This window comes from Brienomyrus brachyistius, chromosome 14 (assembly GCF_023856365.1).
Source record: "Brienomyrus brachyistius isolate T26 chromosome 14, BBRACH_0.4, whole genome shotgun sequence".
NCBI lineage: Eukaryota > Metazoa > Chordata > Actinopteri > Osteoglossiformes > Mormyridae > Brienomyrus > Brienomyrus brachyistius.
In genome coordinates this window covers 4,895,380-4,921,294 of record NC_064546.1, presented here as the reverse complement: position 1 = coordinate 4,921,294, position 25,915 = coordinate 4,895,380, and the positions used below count along the sequence as shown (strand labels likewise).

Genomic DNA, 25,915 nt, shown 5'->3' with positions numbered 1-25,915 from the left:
ACAATGAACGTCTGAAACAAAAGACAAGCTTCTGTTTTGTTTGTGCGACCAGTAACTTGTGAAAGATGCCGTCCGGACTGTGAAGGAATCTGTCTGACAGACTGAGCCTCCACGGTCAGGCAGACAAAGAAGCAGCCCCTGGATTTTCTGATAATAAGTAGCGCAGGTTCTGCAGCAAATTGGGCATTAGGTGGATACCACAATTTGGTCCTACAAGGGCATACGCTCCGTTAACACGGAAATACTGCAGCAGTCATTAGCGAGTTGTCGAAGCACAATTGAAGAGCGGCCATTTTTGTCATACATAGATGCTGTATGTTTTTCTGGAAGTGTGTGCATATGTGTGTGTGTATGTGTGTGTGTGTCTGTGTGCGTCTGTGTGTGCCTTTCTGGCTGTTGAAATAGAACGACAACACCTTAATCCACATTGCCCCCTTTTGGTAAGAAAGTGAACTACATGTTCAGGCTGTGATTTTGATCGGCAAGTCTTTTTGATTTTATCTTTTATGTAAGATTAAAAAAAAATTCCAGGGTTTTGATTTTGGTAAATGCAAATCTCCCATCTCATAATATTCTCCCATAACTTTCTGTTCTCGATCTTATCTTTTAAGTAAGGGTCAATGCCCATCAAGCCTAATGTTGTACATTATCATATGCACGACTGCAGAATGCGTTCAGAAACATATAACGCATGGACTGGTGTGCATTAACCCACTTATACAGTGGTCACCACACATTTGGCTTGCATGTTTGTACTGAAGATGTTCCTTTATGAACTAAAAATGCATTTATTATTAAATTATCATTTAAGCATACCATGATATTTCCTTTCTGCAAAACTGGATCCTGGGACCAGATCAGAGGTGCCCAGCGTGCTGCTCTGAGGGGGATGCTAGTCTCTGGCATGGCTGGTTTGGGGCTTGTGAGCTGAAAGGTCTGGGAACCCATGGTTAAGATAATGTGTGTGCTATGATGCTTCTAAGAAAAGCCTCTGTTTTATAGTGCTAAGAAGTAGTTATTTTTGCTGGCTACGGTAGCAATGATCAAGACTAAGGTCACTAGCTAGCTAAGAAAAATGAATGTTATCCTTAGAGATGCATAATATTTCAAGCTATCTGAATCAGCCCAGTCTGAATTATGGCCAATATTTAAGCTTTACCAACATTAAGGGCGGCAGCAGAGCTAAAGACGCAACTACAAAAATAATGGAGATGATTGCACTGGACAATCAGCGATTTTTCCGTAGTAGAGGGCAAGGGATTGCATGGACACATTCTCCACTAGGAAGAGGTCTCAAAGTACCAGTCTGCGACATGTTTATAATTCTTTGTTAAATCTTGGCTGCAGATCAATCTTTCATTTTCTGCAAAATAACAAAACCATGTAACGCCATAACATTATGATTCGTGTCGGCCGGATCAGCAAGTTTCACTGCCAGTAGACCACCCGCCCCCCCACCCCCCCCCCCCCCATCATGAGGCTCTTCACGTGTTTTTTTTCTGCACAGTTAAGTAGTTGACAGTTTACATTGTGTAATTCTTCCTGATTTAAAAATAACAGTAAAAGTTAACATTCCATAATTCTGCTTTCTTTGTGTTCCATTAATAGTATGTAATTAAGTTCCCATGGTAATATTTGGGACATTTTCTCAGTAAAGCTATAAATGGTTTGAATATAGGTTATAAAATAACTGATTATTCCAATTGAATAGTGATAGAAATGAAAGATTTCTGATGCGCTGAATTGTTCCCTAAGTAATTGTAACCAAATCAAATTACCTTGCAGCTAACTATTTACACCCTTACTCACTAAAGGTCCTGGTCTTCAGCACTGCTTGTTGTCTAAGTGATTTAGAGCTAATTCTTTGCTTTACGTTAGTTAGAATTAAATTAATATTAACATTAGTCAGAATTAAAGACTATAATCGCACATTGATTTACTACTGGGATTCGCCTGGTTGGCACTGTGTGTTTGGTTATGGAAAATTAATCAACACCCTTCAGAACTGAGAGTTCAGCAGTGCCGTGGTATAATGCAATTTAATGTATCTTCCATTGTGTCTAATGGACTCGCATTTCGAGATCTTCTACAAAGATATCACTGTTTGTTCAGTGAGCCATTTTGTTCAGTTGCAATTCCTGTATTATGCTATTCTGAATTAGGGATACATCAATACTGTTTTTTTTTTCACACCAAGTGAACAAGTACCATGACTCACTTTCTAATACTCACCAAGACCACTTATGGCTGGGTGAGGTCTCAGAAAATGAAATGTGATTTAATGAAAAAATATTGGGATAATATAAAATATTGGGACATTATCTACACACACACACACAAGTATATGTGCGTGGTACTAAGCAGGGCACTTTCTTTAGCTGACATAATAGTGAAAGTGTGAAAAAAAGGTTATACAGGCAATCCGCTAAAAAGTTGGTGTTAAAATTTTGGCGGGGGGGGGGGTATTCCTAGTGCTGATCTTTGTTTTTTGTTTTTTAGTCTCTAGGGAAAATGTTGGATCAGTGGGCTGGACTTCATTATGATTTATGATTTGAAAACATGTCACAGGCAAACTAAAACCATCTAATGTGTGTGGGGGGGGGGGAGTAACCTTATCTGCAGAAGGCTGCTGTGTATGCAGGTTTTTGGGATAACCTTTAGGTCAGCTGTTCAAACCCAGGTGTGAGGACTCTTCAGCCAATCAGTCCTCTAATTTGTAATCTAATTAAGTTAGAGTTGCAGTGAATATCCACATACACAGTGGCTTTTTTCTGGGTTAGATTGCTTACCCCTCAGCTAAAGCAGTCCTTTTTACATCAGTTACTGCCTCAGAGTATTACATTCTTTGGGTACCACCATTTTGGCATCATTCTTAATCGTTAAGAGCAATATACTGGGTAAGAGCTTCTGTTATTTTCATTACACAAGGTTTATCACCTGACTTTTTCTCTTGCTATGTTAGTGCTTGCTGCATGCTGGTTTCATCTTACTCTTTCTTGTGTTTAGTTTTTACATGTTTATTTAGACTGCTTGTCTTTGTATGAATTAGTTTTTGTACCTCCCCTTGGTATCTTACCAGAGCAGTTTGCAGTCCACTTTGCTTCATTTTTTTGTAATTAATTTTGAAGTACTACCACACTACAGACATTTTGTGGTGCAATTTATTTTGCTCATTAATGATACCACTGATGCATCATGGTTTCGGTTATAGGCATTGATGCATTGTCACAAGGATGAGTACACAAGCACTGTATTGGACCCAGTACTGATACTAGTATGGGTATCATCCATCCGCCCATCTTCTTTTGCTCGTCTGGGGCCAGGTTGTGGGGCCAGCATCCTGAGCATGGATGCCCAGACCTCCATCTCACCAGTCACCTCCTCCAGCTCCTCCTGCGGATTACCAATGCATTCCCAGGCCAGTCGAGAGATATAATCTCTCCAGCAGGTCCTGGGTCTGCCCCGGGATCTTCATCCGCTTGAACATGCCCGAACCATCTCAGCTAGTTCCGTTCGATGCGGAGTAGCAGCGGCTCTGCTTTAAACCCCTTCTGAATGTCCGAGTTCCTCACTCTGTCTCTTAGGCTGAGCCCAGGCACTCTGTGAAGGAAACTCATTTCTGCTGTTTGAATACGCAATTTCATTCTTTCAGTCCCTACCCAAAGCTTGTGACCAGAGGTGAGGGTCCGAACATAGATCAACCGGTAAATCGATAACTTTACCTTCCAGCTCAGCTCTATCTTCTCCACAACAGAACGGTATAATACCCGCATAACTGCTGACACTGCACTGTCCTACCTGTCAATCTCCTGCTCTATTCTTCACTCGTGAACAAGAACTTGAGTTACTTAAAGTCCCAGTGCATGCTGAAGGTCACAGCACAATGAAACCAACAGGACCACATCATCTACTAAAAGCAGACATGATCCTGAGGTCCAAACTGGACCCGACATGGGCAATACATTCCAAGTTCACAACACACATTGTTTGGGCGAATTCCCATGAACCCTCCATCATCATTGTGAGGGTGAAGATCTGATCCAGTGTTCCATGACCAGGACGGAATCCGCATTGCTCCTGCTGGATCCAAGATTTGACCAACGGGTGGACCCTCCTCCCCAGTACACTAGCATAGACCTTTCCATGAAGGCTGTGTTGTGTGATTCTCCCTGAAGTTGGATCCAGGGTTGGGGTCATTTCAGGAATAATTCACACAAGGAAATGAAGATTGCATGTCTCAGGACAAAATAGCTTGCCAAAAACACTGAAAATCCGTTCCACATAAGTTAATGAAGCCGGAATGAATAGGCTCTGACATGTAAGTTGGGCCAAATAGAGGAACCAGTTTTGGTTTTTCTTCCAGTACAAGAGAGGATCAGATTCCTCGGTATGGCATGGTATGCTTAGGTACCTTGGTACCTACTCTGATGCCGGTACCTGTGAAGATGTGCGTGGATCCTCGGAGTGCATAAATGCAAAAATCTCTGCTCTCCCTGTGGTGGAGACTCTTTTGTGTGTGGTCTGTTGCTTCCTCAGAAGGTTCCAGGGTTTCACAGAGCTGTTTCATTAGCTGGATCTTACCAACCCTGGTTGTAAGACATCATCTGGTCTCCTTTCTTAAAGATTAGGACCACCACCCCAGTCTGCCAACCCAAAGCCACTGTTCTCAACCTCCACACAACTGAAGAGATGTGTCAGCCAAGACAGCCCAACAGCAAGAGCATTCAGGAAGTCAGGGCAAATCTCCTCCACCCCGGGTCCTTATCACTGATGTTTTTTGACTAACTCAGTGATCTCAGCCCTGCCTTTACTTCCTCCGAGGAAGGTGTGTCAGCGGGATTCAGGAAGTCCTTGAAGTACTTCTTCTGCCGCCTTACTATATCCCCAGTTGAGGTCAACAGCTTTCCCTCCCTGCTGTGAACAGCATAGGCAAAGCCCTGTATCCCCTTCCTGAGTCATCTAATGGTTTGCCAGAATCTCTTCAAGGCCGACCAAAATTCTTTTTCCATGGCCTCACTTGAACTCCTCCCACACCCAAGTTGCTTCCACAACTGCCAAAGCCACATTCCGCTTAGCCTGCCGGAACCCGTCAGCTGCTTCAGCAGTTCCACGAGCTAACAAAGCTCAGAAGACCTCCTTCTTCAGCCTGATGGCTCCCTTTACCACGTTACCGCTGCAATGGAGACTCGAAACATTTACCCATTCAGGCTCAATCTCTCCAGCCTCCCTCTGACTGCAAGAGAGGTTATGCTAGAGGTGTCAGTTAAAGATCTCCTAGACAGGGCCCTCTGCCAGATGTTCCCAGCACACCCTCATTATGCGTTTGAGTTTAACAGGTCTATCTGGCATCTTTCCCCACCATCGGATCCAACTCGCCACAAGATGGTCATCAGTTGACAGCACAGTTCTTCTCTTCACCCAAGTGTCCAAGACATGTGGTTGCATGTATGACGACACGACATGAAAATCAATCATCGAACTGTGGCTTAGGATGCTGCGGTGCCCGGTGCGCATATGAATATCCTTATGTTCGAACATGGTGTTTGTTTGCTCGCCTATTCTGAATGCTTACATGTGGTACGCAGATGCTTAGGACCAAATAGGCCGGAGAAGTGATACATTGTTTCTTTGGCAAAATTGTAAAGTGACGCCCATTAGCAGGGCAGTAAATGCACGGTACTGTGCTACATCAGCCTCTGTCCATTTCAAATGATCTTGGACCTTTGTGTTTAGTAGGTACTGTTAGCTAATTTTCATTTTTAAATAAATTTGCTTTGTGCTGATTTTTTTTTGTTGCAATAGTGCCAGGTCAAATGCCTATATATAAGTTACTTAGGGATAAACATCCCATAATATATTTGCTGGGCAAAGATTTCAACAGGTTATACCCTTTGCAGTGGATGCTATTTTTGAACATGGCCTTAGGAATAAGAAGATGGATGTGGGGGGGCAGTTTATTATACTATTAGGAATGATCCTATGATGTAGTTGTGTGTAATTATCTCATTATAGAAAAAGCACGACAATGAATCCATTGTGTGCTCGTAAGTGGGTTCTTTGCATTCTTTTTTGTCTAGTAATTAAAATCAGGAAAAGTGCTTCAGCGATGCTGAAATTTCCAAAACGGTGTTCAAACCGTAAAAGTTTAAATATACCAGGATGCAATTTGCTACAATTATGTCCTTTTCAAACTATTGAGAATGGCTTACGTTCTTCCCTTCTGTAAATCCACCCCCGACCAAATAAATAATTGGCTTATTTTATAAACCACGAGGCAAACAGCACAGCTCGCTAGGGCACAGAAAACCCTGAAGGAGGAACAGTTTGTGTCCAAACCATTTCCCAGTAACACTGGGCTTGGCAGCAATAGATCTACTGAGTCAGAATCGTCAGAGTGCCACGAAAAATGGTTTTTATAACCCCCTCTCCCCTCAAAATGACATGCATCTATCTTAGGACAGACCCCTTTGGTGTCCTCTTACTAAGACATCTGAATGACTTGCAGTCCCAGTGAGATTTAGACTGATTGTCACTCACTTTGCAAGTGCCAACCCTAACATCCAGTTTACCGGATCAAGATTCCCCCCTCGGTCTGAAAGAGAATCTGACTGCCTGGAGTTTACCACAGTATCGTTGTCTGGCAGACACTGCCACATGGGACACTACCACTGTAAGACCATATCCATTACCTCTCTGCTGCACAGCAAATATGGAGGCAATGTTCTCATTGACGTTCTGAAAATAAGATCTGCAGTCGTGTTGCAGCATGTTGTCTTGTGGCCGCTGTCCAGCCTGCCTTTAGCTGTGTTATTTTTGTGAGCGTGAGCCGGTGGGACGCAGAGTAACGACCCTGGGCAGCTTCTGGGGATCGCTTATGCTCCGCGTGCTTCCATAATAATTCATAATAAGGATTGCAAAACAGAAACAAGTTGGGAAGGAAGTCTAGCGTAGCAGCTCCGCTGTGGACCTCAGGCCTGCACCTGATGGAGAGCCACACTCTTGGCTGATTCCAGGAGCCGGAAGCAGTGGAGGATCTGCCTGTGCGGATTGATGGCCTGCCCATGGCCCCGGGGGCCCCGTACCATGGCCCTGTCTTTCCACCACAGGCCCCAGAGCCCCCGCACCTTGAAAACCCCACCCGGTCCACCATTCAGCAGGAGACACTGGAGAACCGGCTGGTGAACTGGTAAGGACCGCCCCCCCCCCCTTCCCCTCCCCTCCCCCTCCCCAGTGACTGTGTTCCTTGGGGGCTGCCGTTGTTGCCCAGCTCTTGTGAACTCGGTGCCCCTTTGCAGGGTGGAGCAGCAGCTGATGGCCCGCATGGTGACGGAGCTGCACCCCTGGGCCGAGCCTGCGAGTCCCTCTCAGGAGAGCTGCTCTTCCGCTTCAGACATCGGTGAACACTCAGCCTGAGTGGGAACAGTGCCCCCTGGTGTCACTTTGCTCACTGGCCGCCCGGCATCGCTCATTTGCTCCTATCACCTCGAGTCAGAACTTAGTAGGGGGTTTTGGGTTAGTGTTAGTATGGAGTTACTGCACGGCTACAGTCAGCTATCTTTCACTGTTTCGCAGTCGAGGCATGGATGCGTCAGAGACGTGGCGGGGGCCACACGTTCTCTTTCATTAAAGTGAACCACCCCTGCTCATTCCCATCATTACCACCCTCCCCCCGATTTAACATCGGTTTACTTGGCACACAGTTAAAGAAAAGATGCCTTTCCGGATCATTAGCTTTCACTTTCCTTTAATAGGAAGATCAATGGTGTGTGGCAAATGTGAAGACGGGGCTCCAGGTCCACCAGCGTACTCTGCGGCTTTTGGGTGTGTGCAGAGCACCGCTTTTGGCCTGGAGGGGGCGCCGCACTCTGCACTATTAGAAACGGCTTTGATTATTAAATTCCACCTAGTTATAATGGATATCACACCATAGTTCATACATCACTCATCACTAAGAGTTATAGCCAAATTTTATGATCTAATCAGATCATTTTTGCCAGTTCTTGGGAGTCTCTCAAGAAGTGTACTGCAACATGTGAATAATCCTTCTGATTCGGACAGTGTATTACCTGGGTGAGGACTTCTGACCCTCTCATTAGCCAGTTGGTGGACCTGTGCTGTGCTCTCCCTGCAGTGGAGGCCGCTGGCGGGGAGGGCCTGCAGCTGTTTGTGGACGCAGGCGTCCCAGTGAATTCCGACCTCATCCGGCAGTATGTGAACGAGAGTCTGGCCGAGATGGTGGCCCTCTTCCTGGGGCAGAGACCCGCAGCCCCTGCTGGCCTGGTCGAGGACATCCCTATTCCAGAGGTGGGGTGCAAGCTCCTTAACTGCTGTATTAGGGCGCCACCTGAAGTAAGATACATTATACATTCATCTTAATTCCACCCATCTTTCCCACTTCCCCATCCATTGCAGGGTCTCAGGGGACCTGGAACCTAACCCAGAATACACTGGGCCTGAGACAGGGGATATCGTGCCGTTCATTCTTGTTTTTCAGTTTGCTTACTTTGCTGCAGTGGGAGAACCCAAAATAGTTCGGACACAGAATGAATTCAATTATACCCTTAAGTGGCCAGGAAAGATGCAAGGCACACGGAACAGGACCGGGGGACTGTGTGATACACACCCATGAGTATGTGTATGCACTGTGGGGCCTGGAGTACTGGACTTTGATTCAGCAGAGCCTTTGGGAGGCGATGACACAAATCTATCTGTCCGTAGTGTGTGTGTGTGAATGTGGGCTATGTGTTTATCTGTGTTCCGCTGCTGAAGGAACCCGTGGTACAGACCCCCGTGCCGACCCCCAGAGACACCCCCCCGCCTGCAGGCAGGACACAGATCCCCTTGGGCACCCCAGAGGCCTCAGAGCTGGAGTCACTGGCAGAATCGTGCCGGGAGCCCCAGGGAGTCGACCCCATGAACACGCTGCCTTCAGGTCAGTATGGCAGTCCTTTGCAGGCTGGACCTGTGTGGAGTGAAGAGCAGAGGAGTAATACAGCCTGTCAAATCATTTCAGAATCAGAACGGAGTCCAGTAGCCACACCCAAATGCACTCCCGTCCCCTCCCCTCCGGTGGTGGCCACGCCCACCCCACCCCCCACCCACCTGAGCCCCTCCGCAGGCTGCCAGTATACTGATGCCTGGGGAGACAGCAAGCTTCCCTTGGAGGAAGAGGCCCCACCCATGCGGAGTGAGGAGCCAGAGGGCGGGACAGGGTGAGTCTAGGGGTCCCGGGGGCCTGCAGCGAGAAGGGCAGCTTCTGCTTTCCGTCACGTATGAAAAGAAAGTGTGCAAGTTCAGTACAATTTCTGATTATACTGTTTTCAAGACTCACATTTTGTCCCTGAAAGCTGGAAAATTTGTGATTTGCTGTTTGCCGCTTTTCGTCTGCACAGCCCCTTTGTCAGATTAAGATTTGTTGTGTTTGTTCTCACATTCATGACCTGCCTCTCAGTCCTGCAAAACACTTGGTCTCATAAGCACCATGAACTGCCAGTGCGGCAAAGTCTGGATTGCTCACTGAACTGCAGGTAGTAGGGGGAAAAAAACAATTCTGTAAGAGCTTGTGGTTATCAAAGTGGGTCATGTTTTGTGTATTCTGGCCTTCAGTAAAGCAGGGAATTCACAGACAAAATGTTATACCACAGCGCCCCCTGCTGTTTACTGTTGGAATCAGTCATTGGATGCCTTTCCTTATCTTTCTAGCCAGTGTAACAGTTACTTGGCCTTGCAATGCTGCACATATGTATATAAAACTATAGTTTTATCAAGTGTTTCTGCTTGTTTGATGTGTGTGTGGGGTGGTGTGTGTTGGTATGTGTTTAATACTCACTTTTTCCATTGTCTTTCCGCCGCTGTGTTTATGAGTGAATGACACTGGATGATTTGGTTGTTGCATCATATCTCTTAGGGTGATGTCAGTGGCCAGGGAGGAGGAGCCTGTCAGCCTCATTTCCTCCATGCCTCCTCTTCCTGTGGAGGTGATCCCGCTCCCTCCCATGCAGACTCCTCCCCTTCAGCGTGCAGCCCCGCCCCCCATTCCAACACCGTCGACCGAGGACAGCAGCACGGCTTCATCCGTCACCGAGACGGAGTTGGTGGGGAGGCACATATCGGAGGGGGAGCTGTTGGTGAGCTGCGGCCAGATGGTGGCGGCGAGAGGTAATGCTGGTGGTGGGATCGGCCAGCAGGGGGCAGGCTCCGGTGCTTAGGGTTGGCTATGTAAAGCCAGATAGCTGTGCAGGCAAGCTTTAAACTCCCCTCTGTGTAAAATCCATAGGGAGGCAAGCTGGGCTTTTCTATTGCATTTAACATGTTTAATTAATTTTTTGTGTAGCCCCATTGCTTCACACCTCCAGGGTTTAGGGTTCAGTTCCTGCACCTGGTTTTGTGTACAGTCTTCATTGCTACCTCTGGCTGCTCTTGTTTCCTTTTGCAGTCTAAACACATGCAGTTAGGTGTGCTGGTATCTCTGAACCAACGATTCTCAGCTCTTGGGACACGACCCATGCTGATCCACGATCAGATTTCCCAGCCCCAATCCTAGAATTAACCAAAATAAACGGGTCTTGGATCTGTAACTGCTTAGCACAAAACTAGTGAATGCACAACCAATCCAAGAAGCCAAACCACAGATGCTTCATTTAAAATTCACTTACTCATCCAATCAGATTTGTGCGATAAGCATTGGTTGACATAAAATAGCTGAGTGCACTGTGTGCTTGATCATACCGTTAATTTAAACTATACTTGATAGAAGGTCGCGACTGAGCTTCCATGGTAAAAATTGGGTCGCAGTGCAAAAAAGGTTAGAACCACTGTTCTAAACTATGGTTATGAAAGAAGGACTGTGCTGGGAGATTCCAGTGGTCATAGTTACCTGAGTATATTCAGTTTGTCATAAACATAATGATGGTAGGCATGTTTAGTTGGCGCTTTCAAGATGTGGGACGTTCCTGTTGCTTCTTTTTCCGGTTGCAGATTTTTACCAATGGGATGTCCTCATTGCTTAGGTTTTAACCAATGAGATGTTTCCGTCACTCAGGTTTCAGTCAGTGGAACATTCCTATTTCTTGGGTTTTAGCCAATGGGAAGTTTCCTTCGGTTAGGTTTCACCAGATGGGGGCATTCCCATCGTTCAATCCGTCTGGTGTGACGTAAGCCTCAGGAAGCGAAACTGGAAAACGGGAGCTACAGAAAATGTGTGTGGGCAAAAGACAGGTTAATAGCATGAGTATCTTACTCAGTGATCAGCCTTTAAAAGAAGGTTAATGATTAGGTTTGTGTCCATGTGGCAGCACTATACAGACCAGACAGAATTTCCCTGCGGCAAGTCCGCGGCCCAACTGTGGCTGCTCACGGTGTTACTGGACTGCAAAGCAGTGGTTGAGATTCCTGGGTCCAACTGAGAAAGACACACTTATAAATGTGAAGGGTTTCGGTGAATGAGGGCCATGTTTCCCCTGCAGGCCTGACGGAGGACAGGCTCACTGTCCCCAACCTGAATGCCAGCCTCTCCAGCTCTCTGCATGAAGTCCAGGACATGGTGAGTACCAGGCTGGCTGTCGCCATGGCAACAGGCATCCCTGGCGATGCCTGTGCTGAGCGTATCCTAAATAACGCAGTAGCTGCCATGGCTTTCCCTGAAGCCCCACCAGCATCCCCCCCCAATGCTTCCCTGCCCCCCCTCTGCTTTAGGATTACGACCCACCCAGTGAGGGCCAGGTGATGAGGAGGCCACCCCACATACATCAGGAGCCTGCTAACAGGGGCCCAGTGCCCCCCCAAGAAGAAGCCTGCCCCACAGAGGTACACAGCCGCAATCTGCACACCCTTTTGCATATCCTCAAGGAGTCACATGATCTTGACATTGCTTGACGTTCCATTGCATCCTTTGGTTTCTTTCCACGTTCCGAAGATACGCAGTTAGATGAACTGGGAACCCTAAATTATCCATGTGTGAGTGTGTGCATCTGTGAGCCCTGTCAAGGTGGGCGGACCAATGGGCCAATGGATGCATCTCCATCATGGACAAGTTATTTAAACTGCCATACCAATGTCTACCTGCAGGTGGCAACAGAAGACAAGGAAATACAGTGTTCAAATTGCCTTCCCACAATAAATTCACCAAAATGTTGCAGCATCAATGACCTGATACTGATGTTCTTTTTCAACAGAATTGATTTGCAAATTGCTTTAGATAAATGTGTCAGCTAAACATAAAAACAAAATGAATGGGAAAATAAGTGAAATGCTATATTTTCCCTAATGTCATATCTGTATGAACAGAGGGGGCTTTGCACAAAGGCAGTGTGTGCTGCCATTCGATCAGTCGCATTACCTGCTGCTCTCTTTGTTTCGTTTTACACTTAGCTGACAGGATGCTTCCCTTAGTGTCATTGTCCTCCTATGTTTTATACTCGTATTTTTAATCCCTGCATAACGTTGTTTGCGATACGTGATGCTATTTTTGAGGCAGCCATACTGGGTGGGATAATGAAGGGGATTTATGTAAAAATGAACAGAATTTAAATGCCGAGTTGCCGTACTGTGCCTGTCAATTGTGTGTGTCACCCAGAGTCTCTGGGATGAGGAAAGCAGTCTGGGGGAGGTCAGCAAGGGACAGCGCCCCCCTGTGGCTGTTGACGTTGAGCACGCACTCAGAGGACTCTCCCTCCTGGGGCTGGCAGGGCCCGAAATGGGACGACTGTCTTCCCCAGGACAGGTGCCTCTACCCTCAGGTAAGTGCTGAGCCATCTGTCAGATACAGTACCACGTAAAAGTCTTAGACAGGCAAAGAAAATGATGTTTAGATTATCCTCGTGTTGGTGTAAAACTATGATATTATGTCTGTCAAAGTGTGTCAGCTTAGCCATTTCAGAACCTCTGCTAAAATCATCCCAGTATTTGCAGCGACCGTCCAGTGCAGCCATGTATTTTTTGACTTGGCCACTAGCACACCTCATACAGCTAGTCAATCTGTCACTGACTTTTTAAACCAATATATTTAATTATTTAATTGATAATGGCGAAATTTAACAAAATCATGGAACGGCTGAGGTGCCCCTGAGGAGAAGTTTGGGAACTGAAGCAGTGTTCATCTAGCCATCCAACTAGATATCAGTAACTTTTTAGAAAACAGAAGAAGTTATTACTAGTTTTTATTGTTACTCTTAATTTGCGCATGTTCTAATGTTAAATTGTGTTTTTTGTTCTTAGCCAAAGTACACTTGCTACCCAGATAAACAGCTTTAAACATTCCTTTGGGCTGCCTAAGACTTTGCACAGTACTGTATGAATACCCCATGTGACTGTCAGTGCTCACCCCTCCCATCCACATCTATTCAGATCTGTCTCTGCATTCACTCAGTCCTTTGGCTTCAGCTGCTTCTGGTTGCTGTAGTCCTTATAGCCGCATAACCCTTAAAACCGGAAGCCATACCCACTAACCTAGTGATAGTTTAATGGTTAAACCCGTGGTCCTAACTACCTCACGTACTGTAAGGGTTTAGTACTGGCGGTAGATTTCCACTGAGTGTCTCACAGTTGAGAAATGAGAAACTGGTTAAGCTTAGATTTTTTTTTTCATGATCGTAGTGAATGAGATGAAATAAAAGGAGGCGTTTCAGTCTTGGAGGTAGATGGGGATTGTAATCTTTTATGGGCATCTATGTATGTATGTACAACCCATAGCAGCTGTTTACAGCACACCTGGCTAGTGTCAGGTAGCGTCTGCATTTGACTCCTGTCTTTCTGCACAGCACTTGTGTCTTTCCTGTCAGCTTTAATGAGTCTCTCGTTAATAACCGAACTGCCACAGACTGGCTGTTTTTAGTTCCTCACATCATGCTCTGTAAATTTTAGGTACCGTAGTGTTCAAACATCCCAGCAATCAGGGCTGTCTGTCTCTGAGATGTTAGAACCAGCATGCCTGGCACCAGTAATCACACCACATTCACGATCGCTTCGATTAGGCCTCTTAGCTGTTTTAGTAAGAACATTAGTGCACCGCTTGCACAAATGCGTCCGGGCTCAGCTTAAAACGCTTCCATTCCAGGCTTACTTGCTTGTACAGCCTCCACAGGCATTCATCGTGAATTTTTTCTTTTTAATCTACAAAAGAGTAGATCATTTCGATTGTCGATTTAAAAACATATGAGCTGCTGTGAGGTTAAAGCTTATCTGGTGTGAAACAGGATGTCAGTACTGTGATGCGAATGTCTACGTGTGCAGCTGGTCCTTCAGGTCCTTCATGAGACGGGTCTTCGATTTCTGTGCACGTCATGTCCGGTGTGGGGGTTCAGACAAAGAACTGTAATCATGAAACCAGTAATATTCTCTGCTGGCATCTGTACAGCTTCAGTGGGTCTTTCCCTTCTCTTCTCCTCCCTGGGCTGTGAAGCTGGATGCATGGAGCTGTTCCATGCAAATGGCAGCTGAACAAAACCCTTCACCGGTCTTCTGTGATCCTTCATGGCTCTCGGTTCAGTTACATGGTCAGTGATGAAATGTCTGCTGCAAACCTTAGTGTGTACAGAGACTGTAAAACTGTCGCCCCGAATGTAAACAAGCCACTGCTTTCTTAGCTCAGACTGGAAGCAGAAGCAACTTCAACTGCCATTACATTTTGATGATACTATAGGCAGAGGCGCACAACAGTGTTCGAAATTATTTTTCTCTTGACTCTGAAAATATGCTGTTTTGAATATCTTCCAACCACTAATTAAGAGATAAAAAAAGATACTACTTTAATACTGTATGGTAATAACCGTTTGTAAACAGTGAGACCAGGAGCGAGTGAGCCATACTATTTTAACATGGAACTGCGTTATGTCCAAATACTGCATGAATCTCTCGTGCCTCTCTGGGTGCTGTAAGTATTCAGTGACTCGCTGTTTTACGTTTCATCTGGAATAGTTGGAGGTGAACAGGACAACACAGCAGCAAAGCTGCAGGTCTGGAAGTGCTCCATCGAGCTGTGAAGTTCACCGTTCATTAGTAATTCTGCTGACCCGGTCGACACGCGTCCGTTGATGTGAGGAAGTCCACCTCTCTGCCGTATGATGTTAACAGCTTGTGTGCTGCTCTCCCCAGACCCCACTGTTTACTGCCCGCACAGGGAGCACCATTGCATGATTGCCTCCGTCTTGCACTTACAGCTATTTTCAGCTTTTATGGCCCTGTGACCCTTTGCTTTTTGCCGCTTATTCAAAGGAAAGTCAAACGCAGCCGTTCATCTTCCGTGGAGCTGGCTGCATTTTGTTCATCAGCACTGCCATGTGTTTTTTTTTTTTTTTTTTTGGGGTGGGGGGATATCCTTCTTGCTCTTAAATTGCACTTGGATTGCAAAAACTCTGCTTCTTCTCTCCAACTACTTTCAAATTATTTTTCAAACTAATTTTTCAAATTAGTTTCACCCATGACAGCTCGCTAAAGGACAAAATTGCAAAAGGCCTTTCTTGTAGTTAAATATAATTCCACAGTTTCTAGGAGCAAAGCGAATGGGAGAACTTTCTGTTATTTCATTCTTCTTAAAGTAATTGCCAGAAATGACCTCGTTCCCACTGCTCTTTGGTTCGTCTGCATCGATGAGCACATCGCACCTTATGGGGAAAACCCAGAATAATACCAAGAATAACATTCCCGTTGGGGATCATGCCATCACTTTTTTGGGCAGGGGCTTGTGAAGGAGAGAATCCCAGGGTCAGGCTGCAGCCCTCCCGCATACCCAATACATGAGGCTGCCCTTTATGTCTGGAGGTCTGTGGTATTCGCACCGTGCACTGCTGGGAGGCTGATTTTAGCAAGGACACGTGCTGGCCTCCTGAGCAGTGCGCCCCCTGCTGGCCTGCGAGATGCTGGTAATGAGGCAGCCCCCCCTCCCCAGTCAGGGAGATGTCCAGCAGGTCTCCATGATCAGCAGTGTAGCTCCCCTGTAATGGGGTTTGCCTGGTTCTGCACAGACGCTGTGCAGACACCCTACTAACCACCAGCACACTGCCATCTGTGTGTACAAAGTGCCAGCCCTGGTTGAGCTGTAGCTGTTTACAGACGCCCTTACAGTCCCATCTGTGGGCGTTCAGCTGACATTCAACAAATAAACTTTCAGGCTACAACTGCTTTTACAAACTGCCAATACAGTGTCAATTCTGGTTGGTTGATAGTTGAGCATTTTTAGATGTGTTATGAAGGACCACATTAAAAATATTTCCCAGAATCCTTTCTAAAAGGCTTTGGACAGAACTGGGAAGGACTAAATTTGAGTAAAAACTGAGGAATATTATCAGAGAAAGTTTATTTTGGATTTTTAAGTAGTTTTGCTGCAGTAAATTATACATGGAATTAAGACGTTTACAGATAGCCTTATGTGCGTATTGCTAACTGCGTTCATGTGGCTCAGAGCATTGGGGAGGTTCATCCACCGTAACCTGCCCTCCCTCCCTCCCTCAGCACCAGGGGAGCCCGCAGGACTGCATTCTTCATCAAGGCCTTGCCTCTCTAATCCCATGCAGGGAAGGGGCTGTGGCAGTCTTTACCCAGCATCCTCTGCTTCACAGATACTAATCATAAGTTTACCTCAGTGACATCCGGGCTTTGTTGATGTTTTAATATAAAGGAAGAATGCTCCTATCTTTCCTGGGAAGAGCCGGAATGGCTGACTCAGAGTTACCAGAGCCCTCTAACATCACTAAGTGCTGTTATTCTGCAGAGGGTGTTTTACGTCGTCATTTTCTGAAAGACGTGTGTAAATGTCTGCTTCAGTATGAATGATTTAGCCTCACGCTTTTCTAATTCATGAAGACCAGTTCTTTTTGATATATTGGTATTTGTTCCTCGCAATAAACCCTTTCGAGGCTTTAAAAGCGGCCGGTGTAAAAAGGGGTTAATTTCCCTGCATATTTCTCAGCTGACACCCCATCTGTGCCTCTGTGTCCAAACGGCAGAAGGTCCTGGCCGCCGCTCCTCCCAGACCTCACAGGAGCGCTTGCCGCGGATGCTCCCTCTCCTCCGGCTCCAGCCTACACCAATATTTACTTTGAACCGCTGCACAAAACCAGCCCCGCTCGTATTCGGAGGAGGCGCGCTGTTGCTAGGAGACAGGCCGTGCCAGAAAAAAACAACAAAAAGCAGCTTCTTAAGTGGAAATTTAATGGGGGTTCAGTGTTTCTATGACCAAGGCTGCTCTGTGACCCAGCGATCGCCATGTTTCACCACTACTCTGCCGCCTTTTTATTCTGTGCTCTATCCAAAGCGACCTTAGATAACCCCCTCCCCCCCCCCGTCATCCAGGCCTACCCCACCCTCGTATGATTTCCACCAGAACGCCCCACTCACGCTGCCATCGGCCCCGAGTCGCTACATTTCATCGAGCACCGCTGCAGAAATTGCATGTAGATTGCAGAGTGATGTGCTGACCACACAGCCTTATGTATTTGCAGCACTGGCTTACAGGACAACACATAGACCCAGATATATAACACATAGACCCAGATATATAGCACATAGACCCAGATATATAACAGAGGCAGAGCTGATATGTCTATAGTTTTAAATGCTAACACCACAGATGACATACTTCTATCTCCATCCGCCCGTGTGAAGTTGCTGTTCTGACTCAGTGACTCCTAATGGGGGGGGACTCCCTGAGCGCCCTTGTGCGGGGTCTCAGCTCAGCCTGTCAGCACATTTCCGCTTCAGTGTGAGCGGCTCTGCCTGTCTCAGGACCTCCTGGGTGCTTTGATTCCCATGAGCAGCCTCATGGTGACCTGTGTAAGGAGCCAAAACAGGATTTCAGTCAGTGTGAAAGTGACCTCCAGATTAGGAGAGCTGACAGCAAAGCCGTACTCCCCGGACCTGGTGTTTATGGGGTTTATTCAGGGAACTTGGCTGGTTTCGATTGCTGAAGTCAATAAGTCAAATAAGCTATTGGGTAACAAAAAAGTCGTTTTTATTAAACTTCTGAAAACATGAAAAGTAGCACATTTTTGTCTGTCTGTACATCTCTCAAATATTGAAATCATATTAAAAATTGAGTTTACTTTAAAATCTTACAATATGTGGCCAGGCCAAATGGACTCTAGCTGGCTGAAGGCCTCACCTGTGATGTAAAAAAGAAACTCATTAATGAGATTAGAATGTGAGGTGATGATGACCCGGAGGGCTGACGATGGGAGCGGCCGGCCGGGTTGTGATCAGAGGGAGACGTGAGTTGCTGCCCGTTCGTGCTTCCCCAGGTGTGGACCGTCATCCAATCAGCTCCGGGAATCCAGAGGAGCGACCGACGGCCCCTCCCTCATCCAGGATGGTGGAGATGGGCGACTCCCAAGACGAGAACACGGACAGCGATCGGCAGGTGTGGAATTCCGGAGCCCTGCGTTGGGAAACACTTCCTGTTTAAGGCTGTGGTTCTGATAACGTGCAAAGGAGGTTCTGACACGGACTGTGGACGGGTCGGAGGGAGGGAGGGAGGGAGGGGAGGCCCCCAGCGTTCCGGAAGCATCTGGGGGGAAGCCTGGCGGGCTGTAATGCAGCCTCGCTGTCTTTAGCCTCCGCTCAGCTGTTTCTGATCACAGGCCCGTTTGATGGCTGCTCATCGCCGGGTCATGGCTGAGAAGGCTTTTTCAGCACAAATGAAAGGGGCACGTCTCAGAGCTAACTGGCCGGTGCTATTGGGACTAATCAGCCCCCCACGATCTGACAGTGACAAACGAAAGCCTGTTGCTGGCCGCACTAACACGTGCTAATTGCTCAGCTGGATCACCTCACGCGTTCGCAGGAGCCTGAATTGGGGGGGAGGGGGGGGCACAAACAGTCTTTCTTTTGCTGTTGACAAATGCTAAACGGTCATTTGCTTGGCCGTGCATGTGTTCGGGGGGCAGGAAGGCGGTTTGGAATTACATACGGCACACGTGTGTCTGGCCTACTTGTTTGTTTCTGATCCTGTTGCTGTGAAATAGCCGAAAGCAGATTCTTTGCTTTTCTCTGCTGCTCCTTCCAGCTGTCTGAGGCAGCAGTGTATTTGGCAGAGAGAGCCGCTCCCATCCTGGTGAGGCAGTACCAGCCACAAGCTTCATCCCTTCAGGAAAGAGGTGCTCTCTCTCTCTCTCTCTCTCTCCCGCTCCTTCTCTCTCTCTGTCTCATTCTTGTTCTTTGTTTCACACATACAAACCCACGCATACTGGTGTCTGTTAATTATGCGAGACAAATAGGGCTTGCATTCCAACCAGCTGCATCATTTCTGACAGGCAGTGAGGGAAGGTGCCACTCATGCTGTCAGTAATTCCGCGTGTCCTTGAGTGGCCTGCATGCAGCGCTCTTCCAAGGCTCCGAGCGACTGGGGATACCTTGTAGCGCACATTCTGTCATACAGAGGTGACCACTGGATGGCAGTGTGGCGCCCTGCAAGCCGTCAGCCGCTCCCTTTGTCTGGTGGCCGCCTACGCTGCTAGGTTTCAGCAGCCTGCCGCCGCGTGTGTCTTCCTCTCGTCTGCAAACCCTCGGGGTCGGCACAGAGGTCCGATTAGAGCAGGCCGTGGCTGCAGCCCACTCTGCTGCAGACGCATTTCCTTCCCATGTGTTTTCATTAAATCTGACATGAAAGGACTCCAGCACCCCACAGAATCCACCTGCACTGGCCCATGCGTCACCACGCCCCCTGGTGCATGGTTACCGTCATGGTTAGGGCGCTTAGGGAGTGACACCTCATCCTAGAGTTTTCCCTAGTCTCTGGTTAGTCATCTAAGTCTGATAACTTGCCTGCCGGTTCACACACTCACTGCAGGAGGCTTTCAGGTGCGTCTTCAGGTTTGAGCTCATTCCTGCTTGCAGTGTTTTCTGTTGCCGATTGGATTGCGCCTAGGCCTGCAGACTGCGTGCCCCCCCATGTGTCTTTCACCTTTCGCTGTGTCTGGTGATCAGCCGGTATCCCCCCGAACACCTTGTATGAATTAGCAGTTATGGCAGTTGGATGGGTGTTTATGTGCTTTTACGACATTTTTTGTTCTTAGCGTGATCCGTGAGAAGCGCCCGTATGCCGTGACGAGAGTGAACGTGTCACCCTTTCGCGGCCGCGGTGTTTAGCTGACTGCATGCAGGTGTGAGCTGTTGCAACGGCGCGCCTTGTGCGGGTCAGCGAGCCTCTCAGGGTCCGTGTATCATACCGGTCAGTAGGAAGACTTAAGTGCACCACTGAACAAAAATATTTAGGTCCTTATTCCTTAAATCACTAAACAAGCCAGGAATTTGTCCAGCTACTTATCATGATCAAAGTGAAAGGCATGGATCACTCTCATCTTGGGCCCCTGAGCCACTAACCAGCCTTTCAGTAAACTGTGTGTCACCTCAAAAGCAGCTGCCTTGCCTGAGTGTTTCATTAGGGCAGTGACGTGATTGGTGGCACGTGTTATCGGGCTTTTAATGTTTACGGCTCTGCGCGTAAGTGGGTGACTAAATGCACGACACGCTGGGGTGAAACGGCCCAGGGCACGGGTGCGGGTCACTTTTACTGCTGCCACCCGGGAGGTTTCCATGGAGGTTGTCATGGTTACAGCAGGGCAGGCTGCATCGATTGTCCAGCGTGCAGAAGGGGCAATTGAATACAATACATGTGTGAATAGTAGGTACTTCTAAATGGGTTTTTAATAGCAATGAATTTGGTTGAGAGAAATATGTTGTATGGCCTTCATTCATTTGAATGTGGTCCATTTTTGGACTGGAATCAATACCACATGTATGAAGACAGACCTTGCTATTAATTTATTGTTGGTCTACCAAGATGGATCATTATTTGAAGTCAACTTGCGCTTAGGTTTATTCTCTGGGAACTCGCATGTTAAGCATAAAATCCAAAATTGTCACCTTTTTTTATTCGCTCACAGAAACATCAGGAAAAAGTACAAATCTTGCATAATTTGGGTCTGAAATAATTTTAGATACCTATTGTATTTTTGAAAGTGTGCTGGAATGCATTATTTAAAACATTTTCTTTTACTGTTTGTGATTTTCTGTTGAATGATGTGTGTAAAGTATAAGTTAAATATTTAAGCATCCTTGTCACTCTGATATGTTATGTAGAAACGGCTGTTCCCAGCTAACAGGAGCATCTCTCTGTCTCAGCACAGAACCAATTTTAAAATACTGTCTTCTAAACACTTGGTTTTGTTCAGTGGCCTGAAGGCAAACGCTCCCACAGATATGAAAGTTTAAAACCTACCAGATGCGTTTCGGTTCTTATTTTGGAACGATGTGGCTTTAGTGCTGGACACCAGCATTACTGCAGTACATGGATGCAGACAGTGCAGGAATCGGCATGTACATCAGCAAAGCGAGATGGAGTGTTGCCGGGGAACGTGGAGGTGGTGCTCATCTCTGAGAGGGGCGGGGCATGGCGGAGGGGGGCGGGGCATGGCGGAGGGGGGTGGGGCATGGCAGAGGGGGGCGGGGCATGGCAAAGGGGGGTGGGGCATGGCGGAGGGGGGCGGGGCATGGCGGAGGGGGGTGGGGTGGGGTGAGGTGCGTTGCCACCATGTGCAGCTGAGTTGTGACATGCCCTGCAGGGAGCCACCGTTCCACTGCAGCAGTGCAAGTGATGACAGGGCCTGCATCCCGGCACAGACCAAGAACGTGAAGAGTGACCCAAGAAAAAGTGTGAAAATGACATTTGGATGATTGCTCAATAGGAGGAGCAATAAATATTTAATCAGCCATAGATAGATCTTGAAATGATCTTGATAGAATCTCTGATGAGTATGACTTAATTTCTCATTTCTTAATAATGGAATGTCATAAATAGGCCGATTTAGTGCTTTATGATTGTCAGTAACCCCTCCCCCCCTTCCTTCCTGTGTCATGGGGGGTCTGAGGTCCCGACTGCCCCCTCCCCACTCCCACTCAGACATGCAGCGATAGCATAAGCAGACCCCTGTCTGCTCTCATGAAGCGCTGTTGCACGTCTCCGTTTGTCTCTCACTGGCCTGATTCTCACTGCTGCTCTGTAGTTACAAAATAAGATCACAGATCGGGGGGTGGGGGGTGCACATTTTCCATCCTCTGCCATACCGTGAAGAGGCCGCTGTAACCCGATAGTTAGGAAGTCCTCACTGACCTCTGCAGATGTTCCACCTAATCTGCAGGGTGGCCTGTCCTGTTTTATCCCTCCTCTTCTGCCGTGCTCTCTGATGCTTTCCCCAAACCCTTATTCACTTTGCTCTCCCTGATTAACATCATGTGGGGAGTTGGACTTATTTACCAGCACAACGGGGTTAAAATAGCCTTTGTGCTTTTGACAAAAAGCTGCTATTTACTGCGAATCCTCCATAATCATCTGATATTTTAACAGTTTATGTTTTCACTGCACAGTATTAGATTCCAGAAAGACCCAGACATTGCTGAGTGTGATGTATGGGGCATCGCATGAATGCATTTCTGCCTCAGCTGAAGTGCTGTCTATTTGCATATTCACTGCTGGTAAATTTAGCTGTTAGCAGTTGGTGGGGATTGATATGCTCCTGGGCAGTGAGATTGTCGGGGGGGGGGCTGAGGTCCCGGCAGTGCCTCTGAGCCTTGAAGCCAGCTGTTGGGGCTTCTGGCTTCGCCCTGTGCTCTGCAGTAAACTGGATACTCTTTTTTTTTCCCTCTAAAATGTAACGTGTTTTTTTAGTGTGTCTTTCAGTTACACACTGAACACGAACCTCTATGGACTGAGATGGCCTATCCATCACTGGTGGGAAATTCTCGCTGAACGTCAGTGTTTATAAAGGTGCGGGCGGACTTCCTGCCGTGGCGCTGGGCTTGTGTATGTTAGCATGAGACTTCACTCGATGGTAACAAGGCTGCTCTAGGGCCCTGTTGTTTATCTGACCATAGCGGCAGCATCTGACCTGGGATAGAACCTCGGCTTTGTCTCTGAATAACCCAAACTTCCTTAGTAACTAGGCAGACAGACTCCGTGTTTACCGTAAGAGCTCGTATGGCTCGAAAGAATTGTATTTGTTTTAATGATTGATTGGTTATTAGGAATGAATAGCTCTGTAGTCATCTTTTGTTTTATTTGAAGGTATATTTTCTCTTGTGTTCTGTTTGACTCTGAAGATCCTCACGGCGGGGCACCAGCACACGCACTGAAATGATGCGAGTTTCCTTTTCTCATTCGATGCGTCCTTCAACTTTACAGTGTTCAGGCAGTAATGTTAGCAGAGGGGGAGGCATGAGAGCCCCCGCCTCCCCAAAATCCCCCCCCCCCCCACCTCCTCGGCACAAGAGGCTATTTATTCCCCCGTTAATAGCACAATTAGCTGAGTGCTTCACCACTCAGGAGGGGGCTTATAACGGCTGCTTATAACGGCTGACAAAGCTTCAAGAAATCATATTGTGTGGCGGGGGTTGGGTGGCAGGGGTGGGGGGGGTCATGTTTGAGGATAAACGGGAGGCCCTGGGCTCATTTGCTCCACCTTTCCGCCAGAAGTCTGTCAGGCGTTTGCAGGAGTAGCAGCATGTCAATGCAGAGCTTTTATTTAGGGTACTGCCCCCCCCCCCCCCAAGTAAAATCAACATGGGCTTAGATGGTGTATGTGCTTCTCAAGTACAAATGAGGAGCCGGGGGGCGGCGGGGGGTCTCGGGTCACCCCGCCTGGCAGCAAGGCCCACTGTTTACCCAGCCGAACTTGGATGTGTGCTTTGTTCTCTAAGGTGAAAGAGCGACCCGTTAAGTGCATTCTTTTAAATAACTTTTACTTGGATGATTGCCAAGATTTAACACCCCCCCCCCCACATAAATATACAGCACACGGTGAACGTTACAGCCCCTGTGTGTCTCACAATCCCCCACGGCAACCTGGCCCTGTGAAAATCAACCTTCGCTTGACAATTGTGAATTATGTATCAGGATGCAGAGTTCTAAAGTCAACTAGAGTATTGGAAAATTGTGGGTTGTGTGATTGATGATAATATATTAAATTTACTGTGCTGTAATATATTGTTGGCATAACAAGCATAAAATAATGCTTTAAATGCAGAGCTGTCTTGCGCATCTATGTTAAGCTTAAAGATTCCCCAAGAATCTACAAGCATCTGAGATGTCATACAGTAACTTTCTCTTTATCTGAAATGATTGTGTTTGTTCTTGTCCAGGTCACTACTGGGTCCAGACTGCTGGTCTGTCTCTTGGCCGCTCTGATTTATATCTCTCACCACCTGTCTCGGCTGCTCTGATTTCTGTCTCTCTCCGTCTGTCTCGGCCGCTCTGATTCATGTCTCCGCCTGTCTGGGCTGCTCTGATTTCTGTCTCTCTCCGCCTGTCTCAGCCGCTCTGATTTCTCTCTCTCCTCGGCTGCTCTGATTTCTGTCTCTCTTCGGCCGCTCTGATTTCTGTCTCTCTCCGCCTGTCTTGACCGCTCTGATTTCTGTCTCTCTCCGCCTGTCTCAGCCGCTCTGATTTCTCTTTCTCCTCGGCTGCTCTGATTTCTGTCTCTCTCCGCCTGTCTCAGCCGCTCTGATTTCTCTTTCTCCTCGGCTGCTCTGATTTCTGTCTCTCTCCGCCTGTCTCAGCCGCTCTGATTTCTCTTTCTCCTCGGCTGCTCTGATTTCTGTCTCTCTTCGGCCGCTCTGATTTCTGTCTCTCTCTGCCTGTCTCGACCGCTCTGATTTCTGTCTCTCTCCGTCTGTCTCAGCCGCTCTGATTTCTTTTTTTTCCTCGGCTGCTCTGATTTCTGTCTCTCTTCGGCCGCTCTGATTTCTGTCTCTCTCCGCCTGTCTTGACCGCTCTGATTTCTGTCTCTCTCCGCCTGTCTCAGCCGCTCTGATTTCTCTTTCTCCTCGGCTGCTCTGATTTCTGTCTCTCTCCGCCTGTCTCAGCTGCTCTGATTTCTCTTTCTCCTCGGCTGCTCTGATTTCTGTCTCTCTTCGGCCGCTCTGATTTCTGTCTCTCTCTGTCTGTCTCAGCCGCTCTGATTTCTCTTTCTCCTCGGCTGCTCTGATTTCTATCTCTCTTCGGCCGCTCTGATTTCTGTCTCTCTCCGCCTGTCTCGGCCGTTCTGATTTATCTTTATGCTTTTGTCTCTTTATACTGAAGTGGAAACACGCTCGTAACGGTAAACTTCATTCTTGGGAAATGGAGCATGGCCGTTTTTGTTCTGCACATGGCATGTGCTCATCAGGAGTGGTGACAGGCCTTTTCAGCTGGGTCACCGTGCCCCCCTTCCAGGACTGCCAGCAGACTGTGTTTGAAAAAAGATTGTTCTTATTTAAGCAGGAAGTTACATTGTAATAATCAGCCCCTCAAAAACCAAAGAGAGGAAATTAGGTCCTCTTTGTCCTTTGTCACCTTCTTACACACACACATACACACACACAGAGCTTGTGAGGCCCAGGCCAGAACGGGGGTAATGAGACCTTAAACAAACAGGCCTTGGCTGCTGGAAAAGTCCAGACGGCTGCTATCCCTCCTTCCATATTCCATGTTTTGGGCCAGGAGCTCCCCAGCTCAGAGAGCTGGGAGCAGGGAAACAACCAGTTACTCAATGAGGGCACTTAATAGCTGGGTTAGGGGGACAGTGTCACGCGGGGTGAGTGTCATACACCTAATAGCTGGGTTAGGGGGACAGTGTCACGCGGGGTGAGTGTCATACACCTAATAGCTGGGTTAGGGGGACAGTGTCACGCGGGGTGAGTCATACACTTCATAGCTGGGTTAGGGGGACAGTGTCACGCGGGGTGAGTGTCATACACTTCATAGCTGGGTTAGGGGGACAGTGTCACGCGGGGTGAGTGTCATACACCTAATAGCTGGGTTAGGGGGACAGTGTCACGCGGGGTGAGTGTCATACACCTAATAGCTGGGTTAGGGGGACAGTGTCACGCGGGGTGAGTCATACACTTCATAGCTGGGTTAGGGGGACAGTGTCACGCGGGGTGAGTGTCATAC

At 47.5% G+C, this 25,915-nt stretch overlaps 1 protein-coding gene across 10 annotated transcripts in view; it reads left to right on the top strand.

Annotated features, from left to right (window-relative positions):
- The window catches only part of kiaa0586 (KIAA0586 ortholog), a 147,643-nt gene that overhangs the window by 97,415 nt on the left and 24,313 nt on the right, over window positions 1-25,915 (top strand). For 8 of the 10 annotated variants that reach the window (XR_007382274.1, XM_048974517.1, XM_048974514.1 and 5 more), the window contains 11 exons: window positions 7,014-7,186; window positions 7,296-7,396; window positions 8,132-8,304; window positions 8,770-8,932; window positions 9,014-9,212; window positions 9,908-10,158; window positions 11,466-11,542; window positions 11,695-11,805; window positions 12,575-12,737; window positions 18,231-18,349; window positions 18,995-19,085. Coding sequence is in view for 8 of the 10 variants with exons in the window: in XM_048974517.1 (XP_048830474.1) it covers window positions 7,014-7,186; window positions 7,296-7,396; window positions 8,132-8,304; window positions 8,770-8,932; window positions 9,014-9,212; window positions 9,908-10,158; window positions 11,466-11,542; window positions 11,695-11,805; window positions 12,575-12,737; window positions 18,231-18,349; window positions 18,995-19,085 (1,621 nt within the window). In the remaining 2 variants the exon portion in view is untranslated. The remainder of the gene's footprint in view (window positions 1-7,013; window positions 7,187-7,295; window positions 7,397-8,131; window positions 8,305-8,769; window positions 8,933-9,013; window positions 9,213-9,907; window positions 10,159-11,465; window positions 11,543-11,694; window positions 11,806-12,574; window positions 12,738-18,230; window positions 18,350-18,994; window positions 19,086-25,915) is intronic. The other 2 variants (XR_007382275.1, XM_048974518.1) reach the window with 1 other exon arrangement.